Source organism: Dacryopinax primogenitus (assembly GCF_000292625.1).
Source record: "Dacryopinax primogenitus strain DJM-731 SS1 chromosome Unknown DACRYscaffold_16, whole genome shotgun sequence".
In the NCBI taxonomy this organism is placed as follows: domain Eukaryota; kingdom Fungi; phylum Basidiomycota; class Dacrymycetes; order Dacrymycetales; family Dacrymycetaceae; genus Dacryopinax; species Dacryopinax primogenitus.
The window spans coordinates 366,855-377,166 of record NW_024467213.1 but is presented as its reverse complement, the minus strand read 5'-3'; the positions used below and the strand labels follow the sequence as shown (position 1 = coordinate 377,166).

Genomic DNA, 10,312 nt, shown 5'->3' with positions numbered 1-10,312 from the left:
GGGAGAGGAGGGACGTACATCTCTGCATAGGAGGACATGGCGATATCGACCACTCTCAATCCTCACTTGGACTTATACCCTTTCCTTCACTCATTCTTCATCCCATTTCCGTCGATCGTTCATCTTCACCCAGTTGACGCTATTCGGGCACATCATCATCATCACGTAGTACAGACAGAAGATGGCCGATTCCCTCACAGATGTGGCTAGAAACGGAATCATCTCCACGTGCACTAAACGCCCATTCCCCCCCTCCTGTCCCTGTCCCTTCCCTTCCCCTCACTCTCGCTCTCCCCCCTCGCAATATACCCACTCCCTCCTATGCCCCTCCTTGAATCCCTCAAACCATACACAACTCTGCTCCTCCTCTTCCTCCCTCTTCTCCTCCAATCCCTGCCCAAACTCCGCTCTCTCCAGCGCACCCCCGCACCTCCCCTCCCACAGCGAGCAAGTCAGGCACTCACTCTCCTTTTCCTACTTCACACAGTGCAGCACTCCCTCCTCCTGCTCTTCTCCCGCCCTGCAAATATCTTTACTTTCCTCCACGCGCCCCTCTCCGCCCCAGTCTCATCCCTCCAAACAATCCTCCATCTCGCGCCTTCCAGCTGCCCTCCGAGCATCGCCACTCCCCACATCCTCCGCTTACTCCAGTCCCTCCCCCTACGAGACACCTACGTGCGGTACGGCCACTCCTCTCTCTCCTGCACCTTCTGCACCTCCGAACCGGGGTATGCGCTCTACGCCCTCTCGGCTCGCGCACTGGGGTACGCAACGGAATGCGCCTGGTGGATGGTTTTGTGCTCATCTTGGTTTGGGAGAGAGAGCTGGAGAGGTTGGCTCCTCGGCTTGCTGGGACTGATGTTGGTGGGCGAGAGCTGGGTGCTCAAGCATGTGCAGATCGATATTGACGCTAGTGAGGGTGGGGGGTATATGGTACGCCCTCTGTGTCTCTACACCATCTACCTGCTCGGCTAACGGGGAAAAGTGGCACGACAACCTCTGGTTCCTCCGGGAAACACTCTTCCTCCTCCTCCCCTCCCTGCTCCCCCTCCTCCCGCGCTCCCACCCCAAGATCCCGCCCCTCCTCCCACTCCTACCCAGACTCCACCTCCTAGGTGAAAAACTCTCGTTCCTCCGGCTGGAGCAGCTGGCGATCCCTAGGTCTCGAAGTCTAAGGCGGGCGCTGGGGGAGAGGTGGGAGGAAGAGGAGGGGTTGAGGACCCGGGTGGGGGAGGATGGGGAGCTGAGGAGGAGGGCGGGGGAGTTGGGCTTGGGGGAGGGGTTGGGCTGGGGCTTGCAGGGGGGAGCGGAGGGGCTGGGGCTGGGACAGGGGAAGGGGAAGGGGTGGGAATGGGCAAAGGAGGGCGTGAGAAGACTTTGGGCTGTTGTGGGGCTGCAGCGGCCGACCGAGCTGGAGCTGGAGGGGATGGGGATGGGGATGGGGATGGGGGTAGGGGTGGATGAGGAGGACGATCGGGGGGAGGTGGGGGAGCGAGCGATGAAGGAGAAGGAGAAGCACGTACACGAGGAGCAGGAGTTGAGGCAGAGGCAGAGGCAGAGGGAGTCGGCCCGCAGGAGATGACTAATAGTACTCTCGAGTGGTTCGTACTGTAGCTGTAACTATTACAGAAGGTACAGAAGGTGTGTGATTGTTGAGCAGATGGGATGGGGTGGAATCGGGAGATGGGAGATGGAAGACGGAGATAGGGGGAAGATAGGAGAAGGGAAATGCACCTTCTATTCCCAGTGGATCACCACCAAACCCCCAGCAGCTCACAGCCCACATGCTTCCCTAACTGCTGCTGATCAGAAGGTCGATATTATGCCAGCACTCTGCAGAGGAAGGGATGAAGAAGTAAATCTGAGGTATATAAGTAGTGGATGACGCTGACATCGTGTCATGATGAAAGAAGAAGTCTTTGTTGATCGGCTATCGGCGGACATCTGCTCACTCGTACTAGTACTGTGTAGTGGTGGACGTCTTCCTTTACTTGCTTCTGCTCACTCTATTACTGTCCTGACTGTCATTTACGGTTATTTACGGACTTTTGTCCCCCTGATCTGTCCTCACGTACGCCCTCTACCCTCATCCCTGACCTGTCTGGATCCAAAGTCAAAGTTCGATCGATGATGACCTGAACTGGCAAGAAGTGAGATGGAGATCGACGATGGGCCTATGTCTGTATTCTGGGATGCTGGATCGGCGGTGACCATTCTGGGGGTATATGTATCCCTCCTGCTCCCCCCCCTCCCACCTCCCGCGCCCCACGCCCCCACCCAGTAAACACCCATGTCCCAGCCCAAACGAGTCCTCATCATCGGCGCCGGCGTAGGAGGATGCGCGACCGCAGCACGCCTCGCCCTCGCAGGGCTGGAAGTGACAGTGCTCGAGAAGAACGAGTTTACAGGTGGGAGGTGTTCGTTGATCTATCATGGGGAGCACGTGAGTCCCTCCCTCTGTCCCCCGTCCGCGTGCTGCCAGGTCGGTCGAGCTGACGTGTGTCGCGTAATGAGAGGTTCGACCGCGGCCCCTCGCTCCTCCTCCTCCCTCCCCTCTTCCACCAAACCTTCACCGACCTCCACACAACCCTCGAAGCCGAGGGCGTCGAGCTCCGGAAATGCGAGTTGAACTATGCGGTGCATTTTGGGGATGGGGAACGGGTGAGCATGGGCAGCGATTTGGGGGGGATGAAGTTGGAGATTGAGAGGTTTGAGGGTGAGGGGGGGTTTTATCGGTGAGTCGGGCGCGTACCCTTCGTACGGGCAAAGGTAGTTGTAGGATGGGATAGGACGGCTCGCTGACTCCCCCCCCCTCCCCCCCCCCAGGTACCTCGGTTTCCTCAGAGAAGCGCACAAGCACTACGAGCTCTCGGTCAAGCATGTCCTCAACCTCGACTTCCCTTCCTTGCTATCGATGTTCCGGCCCGCCTTCCTCAGGCACATCTTCGAGCTTCATCCGTTCGAGTCTGTCGTATGTCCTCCTCCTCCTTTCCCCCTGGTGATCAGCTTACATCATGATGGGCTAGTACGCTAGGGCCTGTAGGTACTTTACCACTGAGCGCATGAGGCGGCTTTTCACGTTCGCGTCGATGTACATGGGGGTAGGCGCTTCCTACTGCTCATGTAGGCGCTGGGCGCTAACGACCCCAACCCCAGATGAGCCCCTTCGAAGCCCCCGGCATCTACTCCCTGCTACAATACACCGAGCTCGCGCAAGGTATCTGGTACCCCATAGGCGGGTTTCACAAGATCGTCTCCGCCCTCATAGGCATCGCGGAGCGGCACGGCGCCGTCTTCCGCCTCTCTACACCGGTGGAACGGATCCTCCTCTCGGCGGACGGCAGGCGCGCAGTGGGGGTGCGCACTGCTGCCGGGGAAGAACTGTTCGCCGACGTGCTGGTGGTCAACGCCGACCTTGTATGGGCTTACGAGCACCTTCTCCCCCCAACAGCGTACAGCGCCTCGTTGGGCAAACGGAACGCCTCATGCAGCAGCCTAAGCTTCTACTGGTCTCTATCGCAGAAAGCCCCCCAGCTACAGACACACAACGTCTTCCTGGCAAACGACTTCCAGCAGTCGTTCGATAGCATCTTTAAGCATAATTCCCTGCCTAGGGAACCGAGTTTCTACATCCACGTCCCTTCCCGGCTGGACCCCTCAGCTGCGCCAGAGGGAGGGGACAGCGTGGTCGTTCTTGTCCCTACTGGTCATCTGAAGCCGCACCCGCACCCGCAGGTGGGGCTGGGAAAAGGACTCCTGGATTTAGCTAGGGGGGAGTGGGACGAGCCGGAGACGGTGGGTGAACAGGTTGAGAGAGCGAGGAGGGAGGTGATCACCAGGCTGGAACGGGCGGGGATGGAGGGGTTTGGAGAATGGATTACCCATGAGGAGGTCGCTACTCCTCTTACCTGTGCGTCCCATGCACTCCCCCGCCTGCCCGCTAACAGCTGATCCTCACAGGGAAACAAACGTTCAACCTAGACAAAGGGGCTATCCTAGGCCTCGCCCACGATTTCCTGAACGTACTCTCCTTCCGTCCCCGGATAAAGCATCCTACGATCCAAGGGTGTTATTTCGTAGGCGCCAGTACGCATCCAGGGACGGGAGTGCCGATCATTCTTGCGGGAGCGAGGCTGACGGCTACGAATGTGTTAAGGGATTTGGGCTTGGGGGTGCCTCGGGCTGAGGGGGAGGGGCAGGGGGAGGGAAAGGGAAAGACGAAGCCGAAGAAAGAGAAAGAGCTGGACATGAGGCTCAAGCTCAAACGCGACTGGGACACACTTTCCCTTCTCCAACTCCTCTTCTTCCTCTTCCTCACTTGGACGCTCTCCCGCCACCTGTCCACTCTTGACCAACTACAGGAAGTCACCGCTTGGTTGCAGGGGACATACGGGGCCGTTCTGGCCAGAGTGGGGAACGGGACTGCTTACTTTGACAGGAGGGTTTCGGCCGTGTTTACGAGCCGTACTTTGCGCGGGGCGATGTATTAGACTTGACTAGCCTGGGGTGGGCTAGGGTTGTTGATACAGTACAAGTAGTTAGACTGAGGTTAAATGATACATTGTTTGATGCTCCTACTCCCTCGCTCGCTCACTCCCACCGCTCCGCTTCAACCCTCCTCCATCGTCACCTCATTCCCGCTCGCCAGGTTGATCTGAGCCGCCCGGGCTCTCAACAGCCTATTGGAGAGGATGAGCAACTCCTCCGCATGCCGCATCCTAACGCACCTCTCGAAGACGTCTAGCCTGCTCTCGCTCTCCCCTTCGAGGGGCATATTGGGAACCCAGCAAGCGAGCGGGGTGGACCCGCTTTGATAGGTAGAGGATTTGAGGTAGAGGAGAAGGCCGTCGCTTGCGCAGTGTGTTTCTCGCGTGCTTGTGCTTTGTACCGTGTTGCTTACGAGTGCGGGCGCGGGAGTTGAGTCAGCGTTGGGGATCGCACGCCCGTATTCGTCCACCGGCATCGTATCCCCCACTGCACCCATAGGCAGGGGCGCAAGGAGCGGGATCATGCGCCCGACTTTCGCCGGAGGGAGTACGTTCATGAGGAGCACTGCTGGTGTGAGTGGAGGGAGGAAGAACGGGACTGGCTGGAGGATGTATGGTTGTTTGTATGGCGGGTCTGATGGTGGGGCGTGTACCGCTAGCTCGGCGATCCGGCACTGGAGGAACCAGAAGCGGAATTCGGCTTCGCATGTTGAGAGATCTTGGGAGCGCCAGCGCATCACATCCAGTACGTGTAGGAGCCCGGTGTCCTGCCATTTGGAATCGAGGATACAGTCGAGGATCGTATCGGGCGGCAGGTGGGAGGCGTACCGGAGGAAGAGGTGGCCTGAGAGTCGGGAATGGAGTGCGGTGACCACTGTTCATGTCATGCGTGCTGGTCAGCCACGGAGATATGCAGGAGGAAAACGGGAACGGCGTACCAACGCCATTGTCGAGAGCGTAGGAGACGGCCATACACCTCTTCCCTATAGGCACAGGAGCGAGGGCGACCCACCCCTCCTCCATATCCTCCGGCAGTCCATCTTCGCCCATCACCACATCCTGCACCGTAAGCCCAGTAACGAGCGGTGCGTTATCCACCACCACTTCCCGGTCTACCTCCATCCTCGGGCCCGACCCGCCCAGCTCGAGCACCTCAGCATACATGAGCTTGTTGGCCCATCGTTGTTCGGACTTGCGCGGTTTCTGAGGCTTCTTGAGCGTGAATAGGGACTGGGTGTGGGTGGGTGAGGAAGGGGGAAACTCGGCTGGAGGGGAGATGGGTGCGTCGGTCGAGGGGAAGAACTGGACTGGAGAAGAGGGTGAAGGTGGGGAAGAGTCGGATTCTGGTGTGAGTGGGGCGAGGGAGGCGAAGTATGTCGATCCTCGTGAGATTGCGATCACTTTCTCTCGCCGCTGTAGCGTTGTCAGTACAAGACCTCGTCACCGAGATCATAGACGGGAATTCATCCAAACTTGTGGGCACACCTTCTGCTGCTGCTCTAACGCCGCCAGCCTCCTCGCCTCCTGAGCGTCCCCCGCTCTGGCCAGAGGAGGCAGCTTGAAGCTCGCACGCCTATTATTCGGGTCCTTATGGTTCAACATGTCCGTTCATGCAGAGTATTTACTTGATCGTATTCAGCAGAGTGTATGAAGTGAGCAGTTAGAGTAAAAGTACTGTTGAGCGCCTCTCTAATGTTTGTCGGATCTTGATACTTTACTGGGCGTGGGCGGCGGGCATGAGCGGGAGCATTTCATTTGAGCACACGAGGGGGCGGCGGGGGGACAAGCCATTCCTCCGCAACTGGCATGCACAACCACCATGCTCACATGAGAACCATTTCGTCGTTGTAACGTTCATTTATTATCATGACATACGTAAAGAAATCTGTCCCAGACTAGCAAGAAACCTCCCTCACCAGATATATCGGAAAGCAGGGTGATTATCCCCCAGTTCCATAATCTGATGCGGGGCCAACCCCTCCAGTCCAAACTTCTTCAGCAGCACAGGGTCACTCGCCCTCAGCGGGGAACACTCGCTCCCATCCGCGGCGGGCACACCCCACTTCTCGTCCCGCTGCTTGTTGGTGCGGTAGTTGTGGATGCTGATGATCAGAGCGCAGACGATGGCCATCGCACTGAAGGCGAGAGCGATGCTGTGCCCTTCGATGAACCGTGGGGAACTGGGGGTGGGGTAGACGTTAGAGGCGACGAGACCGCCGGAATTGCCGATCGTGAAGAAGAAACCCATGGCTGCGGCGCGCTTGTACTATCTCCATTTGTCAGCCACCGGGATATTCTTATTTCCTGGGAGACTCACAGTAGGCCCCACGTTATTCCCGATGAACGTGATGCAGCTGGCGATGCATGGCGAATCCCCAGCTACAGCCAAGAACAGCGCGAAATACTTGACGCCAACGCTGACATCACACAGAAGGATGATATACGCAATAATGACAATCGTCATCCATACGACGATGAAGGGCCCGCGTACGAGCACGCGGTCGGACCAGTAGGCTGTCGCTAGTGTTGTGAGGAAGCCGACGACGTACGGAGGGATGGTCATGAGCTATCGCAGGGTCAGCAGGGATGGAAGAGATAAAGTAGAGGACTAACGTTAGCATTGGCATTTGAGAACCCGAGACCGGTAATGACTGCGGGTGTAAAGAGTGCAAGCGAATAGAACGGCTCTGCAATGCCGATGTACATCCTGTTTCTCATCAGCACCCACCCCACCCACATCTAAATCCAGCACACTCACAGCGCATATACGTAGGTCTTCCAATCCGTGAACGCATCCTTGACCTGCTTCCACGAGAATGGCAGCTGGGCATTAGTGACTCCCTGCGAGCTGCTGAGCCTGTGCAGCCAGCGGGCACGATCATGCGGCGAGAGGAGCTTGCTGTCGTCCGGGAAGTCCTGGACGAGCCAGAAGGCAGGGACGGCGCAGACGAACGTGAGGAGACCCTCGAGGATGAAGATCCATGCCCAGCCGCCTTTGTTCCCCAAGCCGTCCATGTGCCGGATGCCGAAGGCGAGGAGTCCACCCCAGGCGCCGGCGAGTGTGGCACCTGCGAAGAAGGTGGAGATTCGCATGCTGTGCTGAATGTCAGCGAGATTCTTCGTGAGACAGGGGTGGACTCACTTCTGCTCCTCTCGAGTGTACCACGTCGTGAGCATGTAGTTGATACCCGGGAACAGTCCTCCCTCTGCCAAACCGAGGAAGAACCGGACCGCCTGCAAGCCGGCAGCGTTATGCACCAGCCCCATGCAGATCATAATAATGCTCCAAGTGACCATAATGAAGAAGATCCAGCGATGAGGTTGGAGCCTCTTGAGGAGGAGGTTGGAAGGCACTTCGACGGCGACGTACGATCTGGGTGAGGTCAGCGAGGGAATGACAGATCGGAAAAGAACGTACACGAAGAATACCGACAGGGCAACTGCGTACTCATTACCGACGAGGTTGAGGTCGGTGTTCAGACCAGCGGTGGCAGCTTGACCGATGTTGACGCGATCTATCTTTTTCTCAGTCTCAGATCCCACGTATTAAGGGTTGATCACTGACCAAGGAAGCTGAGCAGGTAGAGGAGGGAGACGTAGGGCACGATAGCCCAGTCGATCTTCCACCTGAGCCTGCGAACTTCCGCATCGCTCAACGCGAGTGCGCTCTCATGCAGCCCCTTGCCCACACTCGTAAGCAGCTGGTTGTCGTCCCCATGGACGGCAGCCATCATGGCCAGATCGGCATCGGCGTCGTAGGCTTGCTCCAGCTCGGCTTTCTCAGCTTCGACATCGGCATATGTGGTGGGGGCATCGACACTTTTGGGCTCGTTGACAGAGGCCATCTTGTAGAGAAGGATTGGCTATGGGGGAAGAGCACCAGAAGGGAACAGAAGGAGACGCGCAAACCAGAGCACGCGGACTCCAGGCACGGGCTTTTATCGCTTGTCCGCAGGCGAAGTTCTTTTTACAGCCAAAGCTTGACTCGAAGTCCGAAGACTTGTGCGCTGATTGGGCGTGAGAATCTTCCCGTTAGGTTTAGTCGGGACAAGCGCCGATGAACTTCTCAGACATTTCCATTTCCGCCATGTACGGATGTGGGGAAGAAGCGAGCACAGAGCAGCCTTTGTGCGGGGAGAGCACCTGCAACCATTCATCAACCCGGACACATCCCCTGTTGCCGGTCAATGGTCGGCAGGTGAAAAATGCCGACCGAAAACCCTGACCCTTTTTGCATGAGGCAGACAAAGGACATCAGCGTCATCTGCCCCAGATGTATCCCGATCCGCTCACTTTTATCCACTCTCGTGTCCCCTGCTCCGACCGCGCCTCAACAACTCTCATTCAATTCGGACAGTTCCATGCGGGGGTATGGTCATGGACCGCTGCTCGTTCAACACCATTTCGGCACGAGGTGTCACGGCTCCGCATTCCCTTCGCTTCCGAATCTTTCGGCACCGGGGGCATCTGCTCAGCCACATACCCCATGACGTAAACTCTACTTTGCATCTTCCCCTTCCGCATTGCATGTCTTTTACAAAGGGTTTTTCCACTCGTCCCTCCCAATGGTCTCTCACCAATCTCTGTAGTGGGGCCAACCGACAAACATATATCCTCCTTTGGGTGTTTCGGCTGAATCGGACTACTCTACTAAAGCTTTAACCCTCTGGTTGTGCCTGAAAACCTCAGTAGCACTCATCAACCACTGCAAACAAAAAAGGGTTTTTTTTTTCATACCTCCCGGGAGTACACAGGGCACTGTAATCCAGTGCACTGAGTACTCCTGCATATTGATTATCAATACAAAGTCCCTGTTGGACAATGTATTGACTATCAATAGGAAAAAGCAACTTTCAATACCCATTTTGTAGTACAAGTAGGTACTTTTTAATAATAGATTAGATTAAAAAAACAATACAATTTAAATAATTGAAAAGAACATCCTTCCTGCTGAAAGGACATGCTCTAGAGTACTGATAAACACACTGTCAGACATTGTTATATGTGTAACAATGCATTTCATTTCATTGGGTATGGTACAGTATTTCTGAAACTTAGCCAGTCCTTTCCAGTGTCTATTGTTCCTCCTTGACCTCCAGCTCCAGCCCCAGCTCCACTTGCTCCTGCTCAACCTCCTTCGCCTTTGCCTTTGGCTTCCTCTTCTTCCCCTTTGCATCATCTTGTGCCTTACTCTGGTGATTCCTCAACGTCTGCTTGATCAGCTCCTTGGTTGCCCATCCATCAGTGTACCTTTCAAGGTAGGGACACTTCTCACAGATCTGCAAGGTAAGTTAGTAGGAACACAAATGCTGGGAGAACACTCACTTGTTTGTAGACAATCCCAAGCCTTTCCTGAGTGTCAGGGCACTGCCTGTTACCACCCCTGGCCACCCATTTTGCCCTAGGAGCAATGAAACAACAAGCCCCTGGAACTTCCTGTGCTGGTAACTGCCTTAGGACAATGGCAGTGGCCATTGTGCAGAGGACACCACAAGACTGCTGTGACCAGACACTTGGGGTGAGACATAGCAGTGCTAAAGGCCCCTACTGGGAGTAGTGGGATGCAAGATGACACTTGTAGGAGTCTCCACAATTTATTGGAAAGGTTTGGGAGGCCTAGGGGTGTTGCTAAGACATCTATCTGACACTTGTAGGAGTCCCCAGAATTTACCTGGACTCCTGGGCTTCTGGTGAACACCTACAAGGTATATAAACAGTAGTACAGTGATGCTGAGTTCCCTCAGATTTGATCTCTGAGGAAACTCCTTAGTCTACAAGCAGTTTCTAAGTCATCTTGAACCCCCTTCTACACATGCCTGATGTTA

General features: G+C 56.1%; 6 protein-coding genes across 6 annotated transcripts in view; 1 reads left to right on the top strand and 5 right to left on the bottom strand.

Moving 5' to 3' along the window:
- DACRYDRAFT_23883 (uncharacterized protein) overlaps positions 1-183 on the bottom strand; it is a 3,382-nt gene extending 3,199 nt beyond the window's left edge. Inside the window, exon 1 of the mRNA XM_040773437.1 lies at positions 19-183. Coding sequence (XP_040626190.1) covers positions 19-38 — 20 coding nt within the window. The 5' untranslated portion in view covers positions 39-183. The remainder of the gene's footprint in view (positions 1-18) is intronic.
- Positions 184-1,452: 1,269 nt separating this feature from the next.
- Positions 1,453-2,053, bottom strand: DACRYDRAFT_23882 (uncharacterized protein). Its single transcript, XM_040773436.1, has one exon. The coding sequence runs from the start codon at positions 1,784-1,786 to the stop codon at positions 1,583-1,585; it is 204 nt and encodes a 67-aa protein (XP_040626189.1). The 5' UTR covers positions 1,787-2,053; the 3' UTR covers positions 1,453-1,582.
- Positions 2,054-2,290: 237 nt separating this feature from the next.
- Positions 2,291-4,490, top strand: DACRYDRAFT_82391 (phytoene desaturase; the record flags this gene model as incomplete). The annotated part of the gene is made up of 6 exons (XM_040776564.1): positions 2,291-2,443; positions 2,515-2,735; positions 2,827-2,971; positions 3,027-3,101; positions 3,157-3,910; positions 3,961-4,490. 6 exons carry the CDS (start codon positions 2,291-2,293, stop codon positions 4,488-4,490), a joined length of 1,878 nt encoding a protein of 625 aa, XP_040626188.1.
- On the bottom strand, positions 4,479-6,119 carry DACRYDRAFT_118035 (uncharacterized protein). Its single transcript, XM_040770511.1, has 4 exons — positions 5,973-6,119; positions 5,426-5,900; positions 4,728-5,361; positions 4,479-4,679 (listed from the first exon to the last, which is right to left on the bottom strand). The coding sequence occupies exons 1-4, from the start codon at positions 6,087-6,089 to the stop codon at positions 4,610-4,612; spliced, it is 1,296 nt and encodes a 431-aa protein (XP_040626187.1). The 5' UTR covers positions 6,090-6,119; the 3' UTR covers positions 4,479-4,609.
- Positions 6,120-6,399: 280 nt separating this feature from the next.
- Positions 6,400-8,218, bottom strand: DACRYDRAFT_56177 (MFS transporter; the record flags this gene model as incomplete). Its single annotated transcript, XM_040775359.1, has 7 exons — positions 6,400-6,753; positions 6,805-7,053; positions 7,101-7,194; positions 7,246-7,581; positions 7,630-7,860; positions 7,906-8,002; positions 8,053-8,218. The coding sequence occupies 7 exons, from the start codon at positions 8,216-8,218 to the stop codon at positions 6,400-6,402; spliced, it is 1,527 nt and encodes a 508-aa protein (XP_040626186.1).
- Positions 8,219-9,562: 1,344 nt separating this feature from the next.
- Positions 9,563-9,962, bottom strand: DACRYDRAFT_110003 (uncharacterized protein; the record flags this gene model as incomplete). Its single annotated transcript, XM_040768984.1, has 2 exons — positions 9,563-9,766; positions 9,813-9,962. The coding sequence occupies 2 exons, from the start codon at positions 9,960-9,962 to the stop codon at positions 9,563-9,565; spliced, it is 354 nt and encodes a 117-aa protein (XP_040626185.1).
- Positions 9,963-10,312: the final 350 nt, after the last annotated feature.

Bases quoted from the DNA above. Each gene is read 5' to 3' on its own strand.
- DACRYDRAFT_23882 (XM_040773436.1), bottom strand. From the start codon at position 1,786: ATGTGGGCTGTGAGCTGCTGGGGGTTTGGTGGTGATCCACTGGGAATA.
- DACRYDRAFT_118035 (XM_040770511.1), bottom strand. From the start codon at position 6,089: ATGTTGAACCATAAGGACCCGAATAATAGGCGTGCGAGCTTCAAGCTG. The intron at 5,362-5,425 runs GTACGCCGTTCC...TGACATGAACAG, and splicing joins CGCTCTCGACAATGGCGTTG to TGGTCACCGCACTCCATTCC. The intron at 4,680-4,727 runs GTGCGTTAGGAT...CCTCTCCAATAG, and splicing joins AGGCTAGACGTCTTCGAGAG to GCTGTTGAGAGCCCGGGCGG.